The sequence below is a fragment of the Zootoca vivipara genome, chromosome Z1 (assembly GCF_965207765.1).
Source record: "Zootoca vivipara chromosome Z1, rZooViv2.hap1.1, whole genome shotgun sequence".
NCBI lineage: Eukaryota > Metazoa > Chordata > Lepidosauria > Squamata > Lacertidae > Zootoca > Zootoca vivipara.
The window spans coordinates 5045369-5065490 of record NC_142583.1 but is presented as its reverse complement, the minus strand read 5'-3'; the positions used below and the strand labels follow the sequence as shown (position 1 = coordinate 5065490).

General features: G+C 41.9%; 1 protein-coding gene across 3 annotated transcripts in view; it reads left to right on the top strand.

Annotated features, from left to right (window-relative positions):
* Positions 1 to 20122, top strand: part of SH3BP2 (SH3 domain binding protein 2) — a 29628-nt gene extending 9506 nt beyond the window's left edge. For all 3 annotated transcript variants that reach the window (XM_035113225.3, XM_060279037.2, XM_088660835.1), the window contains exons 2-13: positions 5594 to 5733; positions 6453 to 6555; positions 7911 to 8028; positions 9621 to 9691; positions 10344 to 10432; positions 12458 to 12523; positions 14595 to 15183; positions 16415 to 16544; positions 17847 to 17902; positions 18353 to 18434; positions 18547 to 18606; positions 18953 to 20122. In XM_035113225.3, coding sequence (XP_034969116.3) covers positions 5598 to 5733; positions 6453 to 6555; positions 7911 to 8028; positions 9621 to 9691; positions 10344 to 10432; positions 12458 to 12523; positions 14595 to 15183; positions 16415 to 16544; positions 17847 to 17902; positions 18353 to 18434; positions 18547 to 18606; positions 18953 to 19090 — 1638 coding nt within the window. In that variant the 5' untranslated portion in view covers positions 5594 to 5597 and the 3' untranslated portion in view covers positions 19091 to 20122. The remainder of the gene's footprint in view (positions 1 to 5593; positions 5734 to 6452; positions 6556 to 7910; positions 8029 to 9620; positions 9692 to 10343; positions 10433 to 12457; positions 12524 to 14594; positions 15184 to 16414; positions 16545 to 17846; positions 17903 to 18352; positions 18435 to 18546; positions 18607 to 18952) is intronic.

The window sequence follows — 20122 nt, the reverse complement described above, 5'->3', positions numbered from 1 at the left end:
AGTCAGAGAGCAGCATTTAATGTCTGTTTTAATCCAAGGAGTTAATGCTGCAAGCCCCTCCACTGTATTTTTTGCCAAATCATTTTTTTTATTTTTACATACATATAAACATTTTACATCCATACATGTTTTCAATATCTTTCTTTCGTATCGGCTTATATAAGCCACGACTCCCTTCGACCCCTCCTAATGACTTTCTAACATTATTTCTAACTGCTATATTTCTTATTTCTAACATTGTTCCGATTTTTATATTGCCCTTTCATATTATACTGTCCTTTCGCAATATCTTTTACTACTTATATCTACAAAGATTCTTTAAATCCTACTAACATTTTCATTTCTGTACCACTGTCTTTCAAATAATCTGTATATTTTGTCCAGTCTTTAATGAACTTCTGGTCCCGCTGTTCCCGGATTCTCCCCGTCATTTTGTCCATTTCTGCGTACTCCATCAATTTTATAATCCACTCCTCTTTTGTTGGTAATTCTTCTTGTTTCCATTTTTGGGCCAACAATATTCTAGCTGCTGCTACTGCATATTGGAACAATTTTACATCTGCTTTCTTAATATCCTGGCCTACTATTCCAAGTAAAAATGCTTCTGGTTTTTTTAACAAATGTATATTTCAACATTTTTATAAGCTCATTATAAATTATCACCCAAAAACCTTTCACTTTTTTACAGCGAGCCCCTCCACTGTAGGCTCAGGTTGTATATGTGTAAATAAACCATATATCATAAAGGCATCACAGTCTCCTCTGTGACTCATTTCAAAGGAACTGGTTCAAATGTCAGGAGAGCAGGGACAAACAGAAGAAGACGCCTTCACCCTGGTATGGCTCCCTTTCATCACACATACAGCCCAACAAGACAATGACAAAAATCTACCAACAGCATACAGCATACAATATGGCTAACCTGATCCAAAACACCTACCCACCCCACTCACACATGAAAACAAAGACCACCACAGCCAATCACAATGAACAACCACACCCTAGGCTCTCTCACCACTCAACCTCTCTCACCACCAAAGGAACACAAGCAAACAAAAGAGAACCTACACAAGCAACGCTGACATCAAACTCTACATATATTAAGTAAAATAGAAGCATCATCACCCAACCCCACCCAACCTCCCCCCCCTCTACCTCTCTTCCCTCTTCTTCCCAATGTCTCAACAAATGAATCTGATTTGTAAAAATGATAAATGGAAAAAATACTAGAGAGAGACATTGCACATACTTTTGTAAATCAAGAAACCTTTAATAAAAATACTTTAAAAACAATGTCAGGAGAGCAAATTTTGACTAAATATTAGAAAAATCTTCATGTGTGTGTATGAGCAGTTTGACAGAGTTCCCTGGAAAGTTGTGAACTTTTTGTTTGTTAGGTGGTCATGCAGCCTGTAGATAAAAACCTCTGAGGTGGATACAGTACCAGCAAATTACTTGCATTCAGACTAGATTGGCCTTGAAGCCCCTTCCAACCTTGTGATTCTATAGCCTAGAACAGCTTCCCTCAACCTGGTGCCCAGCAGAGATGTTTTGAATACCAGCTCCCGTTAGCCCCCAGTCAATACGTCCAATTGGCCAGGTATGGAGAGAGTTGTTTAGGCTCATCTTCAGCTAGGGAATGAGGGATATTTTCTTTATAATAACCTGCACTGATTTTCTGCAAATCAATTCTCTTTGCTCTTTCTTTTAGAGAGAATGTTTTGTCCACATAAAGGATTTAAGATCCAGTTTTAGCACTTCTCAGTATTTTCAGAGTCAGTAACAATCAAGTGCCTCATAGAGATCATTAAGTTCTTGATGGCAACGAGTATGGAAATTCTACATCGTGGGAAATGCTAATGATTAATAGGTATATAAATGCCTTAAATAAATAATTGAAAAGAGTACTGTACAGTATTAGAAAATCTTGATTGAGCATTCATATCATAGAGTGGCTGTTAGCTCTAGAAGAGAAATATTCTCAGTGTAGATTAGCTGGTGGGGGATACAGTTTTATGGATGTGTGGTTCCCTTTTCTTACTTACGTTAACTCATAGGGAGGGGCTTTTCAACTTCAAAGTGTTGGTGCTGACCTTTAAAGCCCTAAATGGCCTTGGTCCAGTATACCTGAAGGAGCGTCTCCACCTCCATCATTCTGCCCGGACACTGAGGTCCAGCACCAAGGGCCTTCTGGCGGTTCCCTCGTTGCGAGAAGCCAAGTTGCAGGGAACTAGGCAGAGAGCCTTCTCGGTGGTGGCGCCTGCCCTGTGGAACGCCCTCCCAACAGATGTCAAAAAGGAAAACAACTACCAGACTTTTAGAAGACATCTGAAGGCAGCCCTGTTCAGGGAGGCTTTTAATGTTTAATAGATTGTTGTGTTTTATTCTTCTGTTGGAAGCCGCCCAGAATGGCTGGGGAGACCCGGCCAGATGGGCGGGGTATAAATAATAAATTATTATTATTATTATTATTATTATTATTATTATTATTATTATTACTACTACTACTAATTCTCCAGTGATCATTTTGGAGGGATTCAGTTGTATATAGGTACTTCGGCTGTCACTATACAGTACTGTACTTGAAAATCTGACTTTATGTGATTTGACCTTATCTATGTATCTAATCTTCAAATCCCGCACTGGTTGTTTTTATGCTGTGAAATTTGTTAATAACAATAGAATTTATGAAGAGTTGCTGTTTGGGCATATTGAAGTAAGCTGTTCTTTTGGTAGATTAAATATATTTTGCTATGTGTTATTATTATTTGCATGTAAATTGTTGTTTCTTTGCTGCCAATAAACCCAATGTGTTCTGACTATATGTACACGATTTTGGATTTAGGCATGACCCCCAGAACATAACCCCCGTGAAAGTTGCAGGCATGCTTTGTTTGCTTGTTCAGTGGGGAAGCGTATTCCGCTGTATAAGACGACCGGGCATATAAGACGACCCCCGACTTTTGAGAAGATTTTCCTGGGTTTTTTCCCATCGGCATCCAGTTTTGGTGCATAAGCGCTTATAATAGTAGCCTGTTGGTTTTTGGTGAGCTTTATTCAAAGGGTTGAGAGTAGCTCATTAATGCTGGTAGGGACTTCTGATAGGAGCTTTGCAAGATTGTTTTTGATAGCGAAGCCTAACCCATGTATTTGATGTTCTTGTTCAGATAGACCTTTCCAGAAGAATGTGTAGCCTCCTTTTTCTTCCTTCAGTTGTCCATCGCCTGCTCTTTGAGTCTCTTGAAGCGCTGCAATCAATGTTAAAACGTCGCAGCTCTCTTGCAATGATGGCTGTTCAGGACGTTCGCTGTCTGCAGCGGCGTAGCTAGCCACCTGGCTGCCCGGGGTGGCAAATGCGAAGGCACCCTGCCGGAGGGCGAGGTATCCGTCGCGCGCATGTGTTGCGCTCCACAACGCATGCATCATGATGCATGACGCACAGCGCATGCGTTGCGGCACCACAGCAAACCCACAGCAAACCCTGCGAGCAAGCGGCGGAGTAAGGGGGCCTCGGTTGCGTTGGGGCTTCTCCATGGTGGCAGGCGCGACAGTGGCGGCGGCTGTCGGAGGTGGTCAGCCCCACCCAGCCTGCTGCCCGGGGCGGTGTGCCCCCTGCCCCCCTATTACTACGGCACTGACTGTGTTATCTAACAAAGTCAGTATATTCCATGTTCCAAAGTTCAATTGTCTTTTATGACCGCTAGGTGGTGACCACACTGGGCGTGGTAATCCAGTCAGGGGAAAAGGGAGGCAGACTATGTTTAGAGCATCTTTTCTAGCCCCTCCCCCTTTTCGGATCCTAAAAAAGGGCTGCTCAGTCAAGGATAAAGCTGCTGGTTCATGACTAGGGGCTTCCAGATTTCACGATCCTGCCCCTGTTACCATTTGCCGATCGCCATGGGACTTTTGGGGTTTGGGTTGGGTTTTTGGAAGTATAACAGTGTTCTGTGTTTACTTATTATTGGAAACCTAATAATTTTTTTAAATTATTTTTTATGGAAGAGTTGCTGAAGAGTAATCAGTGTTCATAATACTGAGCTTCTGAGTTGCATGGTGTTTTTTTCTCACAACCAGGATGATAAAAGAAATAGGGGAAAGAATATTTCTAACAGGGTATAGCATTAAACCAGGGGGCGGCAACCTAAGGCCCATGGGCCACAAGCAGTCCATGGGGGGTCATTTAACCGGCCCATGAGCCACCCCTGAACCGAGCCACCCACTCAGCGAGTCGCTGTGCTAAACTGGCATAGCGCAGTGCGGGTACTCGCTTTCACGGAGCTGGAAATCGCGGGCGCATGTGCAATCCGGCCCATCTCTGCTGGAGTGAACCGGCCCAGGCGAGGTAAACCTTGTCGACCCCTGGGGCATCGCCAGGATTTTTGTTGGGGGAGGGCCGGGACTTTTGTTAGAGCGGACAGATCCGATCTGATTGGTCAGTTGGTTAAGTACGGTATTTCTATTGTTTTACTCCCCTCTGGGGAGGGGACAGCTGCCCCCTGCTCCCCCTGGCTACAGCTCCCCTTGGCTACACCCATGCATTAAACCCTTGTATGCAGCTAGCTTTCAGTCTTAAGATGACAATAGATGGAACTATTGCAGAGCAGACTGATTAGATCATAATTGTGTCTTGTTAAAAGTGATTATACAGAGTCACGCAAGGGCAGAGAAGCAATGAAGACTGCATTTGGAAATACTGTGTGCATTTCAAGTTCCTTTTTTCAGCTCTGGTCAGTTTTCTGTCTTTCCGAAGTACATAAATAAACTGGGACTTTCTGCTTTGTCTTTTTTTTTTAAATAGACTGCAAACTTCCTGGAATTTCTGACTCGTTACTCGTTTTGACACCAAGCATGTTCTCTGCTACCAGCAGAAGAATTTGTGTGCTGCTCACCAGCTGAAAGCACACATCTGCAATGGAACAATAAACCCACTGAAAGCAAAAATAAAAATAAAAATTTCAAGATGAGTGCCATGTTGTCATGGTTTTCAATACATGGCACATTGTCTACACTTAAACATTGTCTACCCAGAAGTAACTCTTATTGAATTAAGTGGGGCTTACTCCCAGATAGCTGTGCCTGATGGAGGTCATGGGAGTGCGGTGAAGTCATTCTGGTTTTCTCCCCCCCTCTCCTCTCTTGCAAAGATATTGTGGAACGTTAAACATTGCAGTTTTACACCTAAGTTAACTGAAAAGTGTCCTGCGTATAAGACTACTTTTTAACCCAGGAAAATCTTCTCAAAAGTCAGGGGTCGTCTTATACGCCAGATCGTATTTCTTATACGGCGAGTATATTCCAAACTCTATATTTTAACTGGAAAAGTTGGGGGTCGTCTTATACGCCCAGTCATCTTATATGCCGGAATATACAGTATTTAAACCTCTTTGTATGGAACTAACACAGTTTTCAGGCAGTCTTCAAAGGCAGCCCTACAAACACATTGCAACAGTCTAAGCTAGACTACTCTCTCTGTTGAACATAGATCAGTGTTGGCAGGCTGTATCAAATTAGATAATGCACTACATACATGTAAATTGGTGTTGGTGTTTGTTAATGAAGTGATATCTCTAATGTGCTCATTTTTAAATTTCAGAACAATGACTTCAGAAGAGACATTGTGGCCTGTCCCAATGAAAGCAATTGGAGCACAGAACCTACTGACAATGCCTGGAGGTGTTACCAAGTCAGGATACCTGCACAAAAAAGGAGGAACTCAGTTCCAGCTCTTAAAATGTAAGTTAGAAAACAAGGATGTGCCACCTCAAATGCTTTCATTCCAAGCTGTGATAAAGTATGTGCTGATGTTTGTATGGAGGCTATCTCAGCACTAGGTCAAAGTGGACTGGAGTTAATTTTATTGGCATGCCTTATTTCACTATCTGTTTTTAGTGCAGCAAATGTACACTCATCCCCACATCCTATTGCTGTGCTTTTGTTGCAGCTGTGTAGAATGTGGTTGCGTCATCAGCCAATGAAGTCTGGTGCAGATGTAACACTAGCTCCCTGCAAAATAGGGTTTGCAAACCAGGTACATGTGTTAGTAGCATATCCCTTTTCTGGCACAAATGTCCCCTTTCCTTTCCCTAGTTGGCCTTATGGCTACTTCTGCACTGAATCTGATGCTAACCAGATTCCTGTTTAAGAAGTTTCCAGGGTGGAAAGGAGGGAGGGAGCATGTGTTCCCGAGGCAGGTATCCAACTTGCAAAACCATTCACAAGGAGCTAGGATTGTGTCTTCACGGACTTTTATAAAATACTACTTTGCCCCACGTAGAGAGTCTTTGGGATAGGAAGGGGGACGGCCGCTGGCATCCCCTAGCATTGTGATAGGCATCTGGAAAGGCTATAGATCCGAGGTCGCATCAGTGTTGATGTAAGCAACTACTTTTTTTTGTAATAATACATGAAGTCCCTTTTCCCCTCTTCTTTCCATGTCATTGATTTTGGTCCAGGGCCGCTGAGGTTTGTGATTATCCATAAGGGATGTACTTACTACTTTAAGAGTAGCACTTCGGCAGCTCCTCAGGGTGCCTTCTCACTGAAGGGCTATAATAGGTAAGTGGAAATATAGTTTATCCTATTGCAGTATTTCATCATGATAGAAATGAAGTTTTTCTCCCTACCTTATGATACTAGAACTCTTGGAGCCATCCAGTGAACACTGGAAAATCCAGGAGAGTCAAACTACTTTTTCACGTAGCCCATAGCTAAATTATGGAATTTGCTCCCGTAAGATGCAGTGACGGCTATCAGCTTGGATGTCTTTAAACGAGCATTAGTCATATTCATGGAGCATCTGCCTATCAATGTATTTTAATGGTTGAATTTGCTTTGGGAGCTGCCTAGAGAGCTTATGGTATGGAGTAGCTATATAATAAATTCAATTAATAATGCATAAATTAGCTTATCAATACAAAGTTATTTGTGCGCTCACCAGCATGGTTTTGTGAATTGTTGTTGTAATTATTTACATATATTTAAGCCTTAATATAGTTCCCACAGTGTGGCTTGTTTTGCATTAGCATTTTGTTTTACGCTTGTGTAGTACTTGCCTATTTAGGAGAATGCTTCATGCTGCTGATGAAATCGGCTGTAGTCCACAAAGAAGCATGCCATAATAAATGTATTTTAAGGTGGTTGCAAGACTCTTGGCTGAACAATTAACATGGCTACCCCTTTGGGAACTATTTCATGTGGTCCTCCTAATTTGTGGAGGTTGTTTCCACCTGTAGTTTAGTAGGGTTACATTTTTATGGCTGAGCTACAGCCATACCTTGGGTTAAGTACGCTTCAGGTTGAGTATTTTCAGGTTAAGTACTCCATGGACCCGGAAGTGCTTACTTCCAGGTTCCGCTGCGCGCACATGCGCAGAAGCGATCTGCGCGCTTCGCGCACGCGTGCTATCACCGCTCGGGTTAAATACTTTTTTGGGTGCGAATGGCACCCTGGAACCAATAAAGTACTTAACCTGGGGTACCACTGTAAATGTTATTTTTTTCATCTACAATACTGTCTTATTTATTTTATAGTACAGTACATTGATTATTGCCTTCATTTTATGGATCAATGGTATTGTTAGACAGTAAAATTTGTGTTAAATTGCTATTTTAGTAGGTGTTTTTCATCGTCTGGAACGGATTAATCCACTTTCCATTACTTTCAGTGGGAAAGTTCACTTCAGGTTAAGTGCGGACTTCCGGAACCAATGTACTTAACCTGAGGTACAACTGTATCTTTCTTTTGGCACGGAATCTTTTCTTGCTCTTTTAGACAAAGCAGTACAGATGTTGTGTTGTGGATTGCTTTGGTTGGTCTTTAGGACAGAAAAGTCTATATGCAATTGTGGTATGTCAATTTTGCTATCTTTATAGACATGATTTTAGATTAAAAATAATTTCATTGTTACACAGGGTTATGCGGGCAGCAGAAGAAACAACATCAAACAATGTATTTCCTTTCAAGTTGGTTCACATTAGCAAAAAGCATAGGACCTGGTTTTTTTCTGCCGCCTCTGAAGATGAAAGAAAGGTGAAATAAAATTTATTATCTAAATAAGAAATTAGAAAGGCAGTCAATGCTACGTTCCTAGCCATGTCTACCAGTACTGTAGTGGCAAATTCAGAAGTTTAGGGTCCCTTCATGATAGTCATAAGTATGCCCCCTCACAGCCATAATTATATACTAATAATTGTGAAAAGCAGAGTGATATACTTTTAATTTTATTTTTCCTTTTTACTATTTTAATTCTTTATAGGCAAAATAGTAAGGATAGTATTTTTCCTAATGGCCCAGTAAAACAAAAAACAAAAAAAACCCTACATTTCAATATTCTACTCCAACAGCAGACCCACCAGGATAAATAACATGATTTTTAAATGCATAGAATAATTGTATTTTATTATTAATAATTTAATTGTGCTAAAATTATTGTCAATTTTATACTCTGTCATAATTTTTTAAAATAAACGCCTTTATGTAAGATCTGTTTGTTTTGTATTGATACTGACCCCCTCACCCTCTGCTCCTTCCTCACAAGCTAGCAAAGGCCTGGAATCCTATACCCACTTAACTGGGAGTAAATACAGAGAGACTTAATTCAGAGTAGTCATGTAGACCACTGTATTGTATGTTAACTATATGGTGAACTCTTAGGGGCTGCCTGGACTTCAGCTACCTATTACGTAGTAGCATTTGCAAAAAATACTTTTAGAGACTACCTTACCTCAAACAAAACCACCTGAGGTGATTGAGGGAAGGACAAAATTTGGTCTTTAGAACTACTGAGTTTCAAAAGACTAGAAAATGAAACAGAAGCAGGAAGGAAATGTGCACTAGAGCGGAGGGGAAAGCAGTAGCTCTTTAGGATCCCAGTATGGTGTCTAAATAACTTACTTATCATTCCCAGTTCTAACTTCACTCATTGGCTAAACACACTGGCATATGCCACAGAAATTGCTTAGAAGGGTGCCTGCATAATTTTCTTCATCACTTTCCTTCTAGTAGGGTGAGAGGTTTACTTCTTCTGTTTTTTAAAAAAGAAGGGTCCCCAAACTAACCAAACTAAGGCCCGGGGGCCGGATGCGGCCCAATCGCCTTCTCAATCTGGCCCGCGGATGGTCCAGGAATCAGCATGTTTTAACATGAGTAGAATGTGTCCTTTTATTTAAAATGCATCTCTGGGTTATTTGTAGGGCCTGCCTGGTGTTTTTACATGAGTAGAATGTGTCCTTTTATTTAAAATGCATCTCTGGGTTATTTGTGGGGCATAGGAATTTGTTCATTTTTTTAAAAAAAATATAGTCTGGGGGACAAGGTCTGAGGGACAGTGGACCGGCCCCCTGCTGACCCCTGGCTTAGGGTCTGGGCTGCATTGCAGGCATGGGCCATAGTGCAGTTGTATCATTTGTACAATTAAAAATCTGGCCATGGTGTGAGCTTGGCCCATGTGAGATTACTCCCCTGTATAAATCTTGGATAAGAGTTGCTTTGAAAATACAAATTAGTTAGTAGAATGTTACGTGCTTCATAGCTGTTTGTGCAGTTATATTTTGGAAACATACTTGTTTCAAAATGCTTGTTGCTTACAAATCCTACCAAATAATGCATCATTTGTCTTTCAGGACTGGATGGCCTCACTTAGAAGAGAAATAGATCACTACCACGAGAAGAAGGAAACCGTTACTGACTTAAGGTCTGCACATGCTGGCACAGGCATCATGGCAGAAGAATGGCAAGGAACTTGCCTTAAGCCGCCTTCCTCAGCCTGGTGCTTTCAGAAGCTTTGGACCAACTCCTTTTTTCTCAGACCATTGGCAATGCTTGCTGGGGCTGATCTGAGTTGTATTCCAAAACATCTGGAGGCTGCCACAAGGGCTACCCCTAAAGTAGGGAGGAGAATAATAATAATTAATAAATAAATACTTTTTATTATTGGCACCCTGCCCATCTGACTAGGTTGCCCCAGCCACACTGGGCGGCTTCCAGCATACGTATATAAGACATAATAAAACATTACACATTAAAAAGCTTCCCTATACAGGGCTGCCTTCAGATGTCTTCTAAAGGTTATATAATTACTCATCTCCTTGACATCTGGTGGGAGGGCCCTTCCACAGGGTTGGAGAAAGCTGCTATAAAGTCTAAAATAAGAATGTTGCCTGTTAATACAATATCATTTTGTCAGTAACATAAGATATAAATAGTTTTCCAGTTACTTTGTATTTCCACAATCAATGTGCTCTAGTTTTTCTCTTCCCATAAGTCCAATGTACAAGTGCCATCTCTAAAACTCCTCTCTCTCTCTCTCTCTCTCTCTCTCTCTCTCTCTCTCTCTCTCTCTCTAGTGATTCCGGTTCAGATGTTGACAGTTTCTATGGCTCAATAGAACGACCCATTAATATACACTACTCTCAACATTTAATGGAAAATTCAGGTGAGAAGATAATTTAGAAGTTCCCTTTTCATAAAGGTGATGCACCTGGTAGACATTTTCCCTGTGGAGTGAGGCAGAGGGAAGAACCTTTCCAATGGCTGGGCCAGATCCTAGGTTCCCCAACAAGGCTACTTTGACAGGTGGGTGGGACTGCCTGCCATCAATCACCTGACTTCACCTTGGATCTTTCTCTGCAGCACAGCTAGGACTCAAGTGCTGCTTGCAGTCACTGCTGGTCAGTTGACAGGCGATGACTTCAAGCTGCGCATTATGGAGTTCTCAACATGGAACTCTCTAACACAGCCAATCCCAGCAGGCTTCTTTCACTGGCGATCAGCTGATTGACTGTGGCAGCAAGCCTCTCCTGCCAAGGAACAAACAGGAGCACATGTTAAGTCTCCTGATCATTTGGCAGCCACACTCCTTAGCCACAGCTGCCATCTGTATTTCCACAGACAGCAATGAGTGCAGGAAAACCTCCAAAGTGAATGATGCCCTTTGTGGGAAAGCAACCCTATCCAAATCAGGTTTGACTTAACAGTTGTATTCCACCTTTCCAACAACAATGTTGAGCTCAAAGCTGCTCATACTAATAGAAGTAACGTTTTAAATTAGCAACTGTTACAATCACTATAACCATATCAAAAACATGATAGCATATAAATAAGGCAGAAAACAAACCATAAAAACAAACTGTTAATAGAATTGAATATGAACTCGTAGTGATTCAAAAAAATATCAGAAATGGCACCAGCTCTGGGGCAGTTGATATATTCTCTCTGGGAAGGGAGAATTCACTTTCCCAGGCAGCAAAGTATTTCTTAGGTTGTAGTCTCCACTTCTGTTTCACCCTCAAATAAAGAAACTGATCAAATAAAGAAATGACGTTATTTTTGGAAGGGTGGGGCAACAGGTTCCAAAGAAGATCCAGATTTTCTATATCTTTTCTCCATGTGAGAGGCTTAAGACCACTCCTTTCCACAGTCCCTTTGGACTGGCTTCCTTCTCTCCTCCCAGGTGCACAAACCCCAGACAAAGAGCCCTAGAGCTCTTGCCCTTTGGCTCACCCCAGATAACTTGTACCACTGCCAAGGCATGAACTCTTAAAGGTACATGGAGGGAAAGAGAAGAGAGTCCCTAATTAGTAGCAAAGTTCAACATGAATGTATCATGGTTGTCCATAACATGGTGAACTTCATGTTATGGATCATTAAGAAACAAGGTGAAAATGAAATATTGTTATACAATATTTATACAAATCTATAGTGAGACTACACTTGGAATATTGTGCCAGCTCACCTGGAAAACAGGTACTATAGAGCTGGGAAAGGTTCAGGAAATGGCAGCCAAAACAATCAAGTGACTAGAGCCCCTATGAGGGACTTTTTAGTTTAGAAAAAGGCAATGGGGGTACATGAGAGAGGTGTTCAAGATTATGACTGATGTGGAGAAAGTGAGAAGAGAGAAGCATTTCCCCATCTCTCATAACACTAGAACCTGGGGGTCATCCAATGAAGCTGAATGTTGGAAGACTTGGGACAGGCAAAAGAAAAGCCATCAAAATGGCACATGGTTTAAACTCTGGAATTCTACAAGAAGTGGTGATGGTCACCAATTTGGATGGCTTCAAAATGGGATTGGAACAAATTCCTGAAGGATAAGGCTATGCTGTGCTTCCACTGGTGGAGGATGCATGTTGCGGAATACCCCTTGCCGGCCACCACAAGTCAGGAGAGCACTGTTTTAATTGACCCCTTGTGGAATTCCAGAGGTGTCCAGTTGCCCACTGTGAGAATAAGAATCTGGACTAGATGGGCCTTTGTCTTGATCCAGCAGGGCTTCTCTTCTGTTTTTGAGAGGCCTTGTATAAGGATGTGAGCAGAATGCTACAGGCTTTGTGTAATTTCCAGCCCAATCATGTTTTCCTCTGGCTGGGCAAGCTGCTGCTTGGTCTGCTGCAGAGCCCCTGACATGCACTGTCAGGTAACCTTGCTGTGCTATTCAATGCATTACTTTGATTTTCAGATTATGACCAGGATGGAGATGATGATTATTTACAGCCAGATAACCCGGGTGGTATAAAGTGTGAAGGTACGTGGTACTAGGAAGTCACATCCCCACAGAAACCGGATCGATGATTTGCAGAAATCTGACCAGCTATGACCTGTAACTAATTAGTGCAATTTGTTGGTGCAAAGAGGATTTATTGGTACTTGGTAAGAGGAGAAAAACCTTGAGGGTTTAACGAAAATAATATCTATAGCAGGAATGGCTAAAGTTACATTCACCATTGGTAAACCCTCTGGCACCCACAGACCAGCAATGAGTGTGTGCGGAAAGTGGATATGAATACCCTAGACTTTCACATGTGCACACTTGCATGAACACATAGCTCCTCATTCTCAGTGTATCTATCAAATGGGCCCATTCCCATTCCTATCAGGACAATGGGTTGGGTAGACAGATTTAAAACTCTCTACCTATCCTAGCATTGTCTACTCCAGGCATGTCCAACTCCCAAGAGACTGTGATCTACTCCCAGTATATATAAAAAAAACTGGCAGTGATCTACCCATTGTCATTGGAGGGAGGAGGAGTGGGGGGTGGATTACCCAGAGTTGTTGAGCTTTTTTTTTCAAGGAGTGAAGTGCCAGAGTTGTTGAGATTTTTTTTGGGGGGGGGAAGGATTGCACGGGTGTTTTGTGTGTTGTTGTTTTTTACTCCCCCCCCAATAGCTTTTTATACACGATAAGGATCCCACGATCTACCAGAATCAGCCAGCATTTTACCGGTAGATTGTGATCTACTGTTTGGACATCCCTGGTCTACTCTAAACTTTTGCTTTTTGCTGCCACTGGTAAAAATCAGGTTAGCATGCCAGAGAAATGTTTATTCCAATGGGGAGGAAGGCACACAGTAAGAGTCACCTCATGCACCTTCCTCTTTGTGTAAATCATGCTACACTCAGCCTGTCAAACTGAGGTGAGCTAAGAGAAGTGCGATGTCTCCCTGCTGGTGGGGAGAGGAGTCTACCCTTCTCCATTCTGGCAATGTGATACTTTAAAGGGCGATCTCAAAGGATGAGTATGTGCATGCAGTTTGTGAGTGATCACCTCTGCACGTGGCCCTCAGGGTCAAAAAGGGTGCTCACCTCTGTGCTGAAGAAATACATTACTTTTTTTAAAAAAAAACATCCAAATATAAACAAGGAAAAGAAATGATTAACAACAAGAACAATCCAGCTGCAACTTACATTAAGCATATATACTTACACAGTGGTACCTTGGTTTTCGAACATAATCCGTTCCGGAAGACTGAGTTCTGAAATGTTTGAAAACCGAAAACTCAATAGTCGACAGCTAGGCCTCAGGATCTTGCACTCAGCAGAAGCTGCGCGGCATGTTCGACTTCCGAGGCACGTTCAAAAGCCAGGTTTATGGCATTCAAAAACCGAAATGTTCGTCAACAGAGACGTTCGAAAACTGAGGTACCACTGTATAAGCAATCTCAGTTCCCAGCTACACCTGCCACTCTCTAGGCATGCTGCCTTCTATGGTAAGTAATATATTGAGATAAGTTATATCCTGCTTCTGAATTAAACTAGGTTTCCAAATTAGTCAATCTCACAACCCTTTTAAAAGAACAAATAACTTTCCAAGTCTCTTCAAATGTGACTTGGAACATCTGTACTGAAGTCTTGATCACCAAAATGTCAAATTGTACCTCTGTCACTCATTCTTCCCACAAAATACAGTATAACTTTGGGATACATCCTGAAGTGACTTTCCTTGCATACCAGATAATGGTTTGGTAACTGATGAGATTCAAAATGAGCACTTGGACTAGAGATGTGGCCTGCTGTGTGATGGCCAGATCTGGACCACGCCCCTTCCTTCTCTGCCACTCCCAGAGTCTGTGACTTACTCTAAATCACATACTAAATGGACTGTAATGCCACCAACTTCTTAAATACACTTTTTAAAGTGGTTATTGTCGCTTCTTCTAATTTCTGCATCTCTGTCTTCTATTTGTGCCTCATGCCATTTCCTCCTCTCTCCCTTCTACAATTTAAATGATCTTTAAATAAATTTGTCAGATTCTCCTCTGAGTAGAAGACCTTTCATTTAAATGACTGATCTGTTCTGCGTCTTTTTTTACACAGATCATGTAGTATCTCCACCAGTGTACCCGCCTCCTCCGGTTCCGTTGCTGGGAAAAGCTTTCTGTCCAGAGACAAAAGCACACTCATTCTCTGGCAGGCATGGTGTGCCAGTGCTTCCAGCGCCCCCCCTGAAGAAAAGCTTAACAGATGTGAGGCCTGAAGTCCTCTTAAGCAGGAGAGGAGAATTCCCTTTTCAGTACCAAGCAGAGCATGATGTGAGACCCCACTCAACATGCCATCAAATAACTACCCAGGGTCCTCCACCAGTGCCTCCTATTCCTCTGGCCAAAAAGCCCACCTACCTCACAGAGAGTTGCTCTTCCCCAGGTATACGTCTGCCGCCGACCTGCGCTTTACTTACTGCTGAAGAGAGCCAGAGGTTTAAAGAGAAAAAACTTTCTGCAAAAGTGCCTCCTTCATTGCCAAGCAGCAAGCCCAAATTACCACAGTGTCTTGTGACTCCACTGGTAGATACCCAGGCCCCAAGGAAACCTGGACTTTCGACACCAAAAGTACCGGCTAAGCCTCAAGTGCCTTTTGAGAAACCACGTGTGCCTGTTTCTAAACCAGAGAATCCTTTGCCTCCACAGTAAGTTGGAAAACAAATGTGTATTGATCATGTTGGAGATTCTGATGTTAATTCAATTATGTGGTGGTCATTCATATGCCATTCCCCCAAATCCTGGCCTTGGAATGGAAAGCTGCCAGAGCAGTCTTGCAAACAATTTGCCGAGTTACCAACCTTACAAATAATGCCCACAGTCTGCTTATAGATAAACGTGTGAATAATTAAAAAAAACTTTTAAAAGCCCCTTAAAATCTCAGGTTTTAGAAAAAAATGGATTAAAAAACTAAGTTGTCCCAGGAATGCAAAATTTAAAAACACAACTCAAAAGGGAAAACATTAATGTATATTTTTCTTATTATTTTTTCTGTTGATGTAACATCAAAGGTGGCAGAAGAACATAATTTTTTAAGCCCCTGTTTGCTGTTGCTGCTTCACAGATTCTAAGAAATGGCAAAATACTGCAGTTTTTCCAGGCTGCTGACTAACCCCCTGTCCTGGTTGCCTGAATTCGATTCCTGGTTGCTTGGTATTTGTGGTCCCCTAATCCTAATTAAGGGACGCAGGTGGCGCTGTGGGTTAAAAACACAGAGCCTAGAGTTTGCCGATCAGAAGGTCGGCGGTTCGAATCCCTGCGACGGGGTGAGCTCCTGTTGCTCGGTCCCAGCTCCTGCCAACCTAGCAGTTCGAAAGCACATCAAAGTGCAAGTAGATAAATAGGTACTGCTACAGCGGGAAGGTAAACGGCGTTTCCGTGTGCTGCTCTGGTTCGCCAGAAGTGGCTTTGTCATGCTGGCCACATGATCTGGAAGCTGTACGCCGGCTCCCTCGGCCAATAATGCGAGATGAGCGCCACAACCCCAGAGTCAGTCACGACTGGACCTAATGGTCAGGGGTCCCTTTACCTTTTACCTTTAATCCTAATTAAACCTCTGGAATGGCTTATAGTTAGCTAGCTTTCAGACTTGCTCCCAGGCATTCTAGGATTCCTTGGAAATTTTACTGGGAGTTTCTCAATGGAAGATCAACAATGGTGAGCAAAGCGACTTGTCTGCTTTTGCCAAATTTTGCCTGCTGTGTGCAGCCACAAGTGTTACATACGTATTTATTGGTTGCATTGCATTATTCAGTTCATATGCTTCAGTTATGAAGACTCAGTAGATCTATCCCAGGCTCAGTTCATATGAAGCACTGGGCATACGTGAATCTCCTTACATAATCTGTTAGCGATATGACATTTCCTTTATAATTTCAGTTTAGACCCTGCTTCTCCTAGAAGATCTTCTCCAGACGGACAAAGTTTCCGAGTTGCCTCATTTGAGAAACCACTATTGCCTTCAAAATCAGACTTATCTGGAGAAGAGTCCGATGGTGACTATGAAAAGGTAAGGCAGCTTGTTCCATAAGATTGCTCTGCTTTATACAGTCCTATCCTGTTGGCTGGTACCAGAACCCTGATATACCTTGTATTTGGAATTGATGGGCAAATCATCTAATGATCTTTAAACAAGCAGAACTGCTTCATATGTTACTGAGTGGCTACAGCAAAAGCACTGTAAAGTAGGAGTATACACTAAATTCACATGCAGCTCACCATGACATTGCCTTTGCATCAAAAAAATGCAGTGGTATTCTTTATTATTATTCTTTATTAAATTCATATGCTGCCCTTCATTTGAAGATCACACGGCAGTTTACAGTCTAAAGTTGTTGGACACCCGACTCCCACTAGCCCCAGCCAGGATAACCAGTGGACCACTGGATAGCCAGTGGTCAAGGATAATGGGAGTTGTAGTCCAGAAACATCTGGAAAATTGATGCGGTAGGAATGTTGTACCGTAATGTGTGTCACAGTATTCAAGTATGTAGTCCATAGTGTTTGAAAATGTGGGCTTGTACTTGCAGTAAGTACCATATTAGGACAAGAAAGTAGTTGCAAGTGTAAGTAGTAGCAAATGGCTTATGACTGCCACTGTTGACCTGAAGGGTATGGCTGGCTAGCCATCTCTCAGACTTTGAGTCCACAGCCTCAAGGCTCCTTAAAGATCTAGCTCCAGAAGGTAAGCAAGGGAGCCCACCCTTATGCACCCTGGACGATAGATCCTACCAATGCCAACCAAGTCCGGTTGTGAACCATTGCCACGTGATAAGTCCCACTCAAGTGGGGGAAAGGCCAAGCATTTGGTAGATGTATGCAGGATGTTGATTCCGTAAGTTGCTGCAGACAAAGTCTCGTGGTGATTACAGTTCTAAGAGACACGGAGGAGGGACAGAGTTTGGCAGCAGCAGCCCCAAGCCCATGCTTGGTGGCACCTCACCTTCCCGCAAGCCTGGCGCAAAGAGGGCACTCTACCAGGCTTTTAATGAGTACTAAGTCAAGTTACAGAATTGTTGGTACTGCGGCACCTGCCTTTTATGATCTTAGGGGCAGTATTCTGCATTTCCTGTAATTTGGCATTGAAGACATATGGTAAATAAAAAAACAACAACTTGCGTTTATTAAGTGCCAGCTCATAATTCAACTCTCTTAATGTTGCCCTGATGTCACATAGGCTTCCCTATGTGTGTGATTTGGGCTTGATCCACAGATGGGTTGGTCACATGTGATCATAAAGTTGCTTTTGATAGGCATTTACCTATTGTACTCTTTTTATTCTTTTGGCTTGACAATCCTTTTTTTCATACAGGTTGAGCTGCCTAATTCAGTATTTGTGAACACCTCTGAATCCCTTGAAGTTGAAAGGTAAAATACATTTATTGCAAGCCGTTGTGGTATGTTGATATTTCCTAGTGCTTGCTGCAAAAATCAGTCAGAAAAAGGGATGGAAAACTGAGGGGAAATAGCTGCTGGCAAAGGGCTGAAAACCAGAATTCTGAACTCTTGATATGTAGTATTGTAGTATTTAGTATTGATTATTGGGTGCCGAGAGCTTTGAAGATGGGATCCTGTGGCAACTTATGACTGGGTTAGATTGCTCCCATTGATGTGCAGTGTGTATCTGTTTCCCATAATGGGTATGTTGTGGTTTCCTCAAATATCCGTGTTCTGAGTGGCTACGCAAATCGTTAACGTGTTCTGAAAATGAGTGCTGCTGCTGAGAATTCAATTGGCAGGTTTGCCATAATTGCCATATTCAAGCTTGTTTTTGTTGTTTCAAAAAAGTAACAATCCAGTATTTTCCAACAATTTTAGGATGTTCAGATCAGAAAATCCCACAGGACCCCCGAAAAGTGGATTATTCTGTATTAGGAATTCATCCACAAAACCTGGCAAGGTAATAAACCAAAGTGTAATAATATTGTTTGCAATATACCAGCTAGGAAGATGTTTGGGACATGGTTGGTGTTGTAAGGTATTTATCTTGATTTCCCCCCTCCTCCTTTAAGGTATTAGTTGTATGGGATGAATCTATTGGGAAAGTGAGAAACTACAGAATCTTTCAACAGGTGGGTAAAAACATGGTTTGCAACTATTCCCTTCTGTTTTATGTGATTGAATAAAACAATATTCATTGTACTTCTAAACTAATCTTCCTCCACAGAGTTTGAATTACAGTGGTACCTCGCTTTTCAAATGTAATCCATTCTGGAAGGGAGGATGTTTGGAGGGAGGAGATACAGTATTCTGATCTGAACATTACCCAGAATTAGGCTTGCAGACATTCTGGAGTGTAGCCAAATAGTTACGTTTTGCTGTATGTCAGAGTTGCTCTGAGTTGTATGTCTGTTGTATTGTCATGGAATGTTCTGTGGTGGTCAGTGACTTCAGATGTCCATTTTACTTCTGCAACAGGACTCAAAGTTTTACCTGGAGGCAGATGTTGTGTTTCTAAGCCTTGGAAGTCTGGTTGAGCACTACGGCAGCCATGTCTTGCCCCACCACCACAATCTGTTCCTTCAATTTCCTTACGGCTATTCTGGACCCAGGTGACAGACCTACCTAATCCACTCTCACTCTAACACCAAGCACAGTTATGGAATCCTAGGACACAACTGCTGACCTTCCCCATTAATGAACAGTTATAGACTGATTTCCCCTCTCCACTCCCCCTGTGCTTTTCATAAAGAGTCTGGACCAATTTCAGAAGAGGGCTGAAGACACCACCTCTAAACTTCTGTACCTCTAAGTGAAGTTGAATGGGTCATCTGGACAACTGACAGAGCTACTAAGAGATGTGTCTAGAAGCAAAGTGCAGCTAATGGCTTCTTGCTATGTGTTTTCCTGGCTGGTTTTTGACTCATCACTGGCGCTTGACAGAGTTTTTAAATAGTTTATAATTTAGCTATAAGTAACACAAAACCCACCCAAACCACAGCATGCTCCCCCCCCCCCACTTCAGAATATACAGTTAGTAACTTTGTGGCTTGTCTTGTCATCCATGTATGTTTAACAATCTCTATAGACTAATGGTTTTAAAAACATTTATTATTAAGTACACTTCTGCACCTTAATGCAAACCATGCATGAATGTGCTCTTTGTCACTTTTGCTTTGTCACAATTGTGATATTTTAAGGGCATTTGGATCTCATGATAATTGTCAAAGTAAGCACCAGTCTCTCTCACTCTTACACACATCACACAATATTGTTGTATTTCGCTCTGCTTAATGAGTTAAAAAGCTCCTCTGTGCAAGGGTAACTGTGTGAAAATTCAGCTGATGCCAAATTGTAATTTTGGAAAAATCTACCAGGGATATTGAGATATATGCACTTTTTGCTATTTTCACCAAATAGTTGAGTTAAAGAAATGTGTTGACCATATGATAAACCATAAGTATTAACCCAATGAATAAATAGAATGGCAACTTGTTTTTAACATGCAAATTAATGTGAAAAATAAGGGTTTGTAATGTCCTATATTTCATTATTTTTATATTGTAAGAACTATACCAACAAACTATGGCTCTTATGAAAGAAGAACTCTACTGAACAGGGTTTATATAAAGACTTCTCAATCTGTGA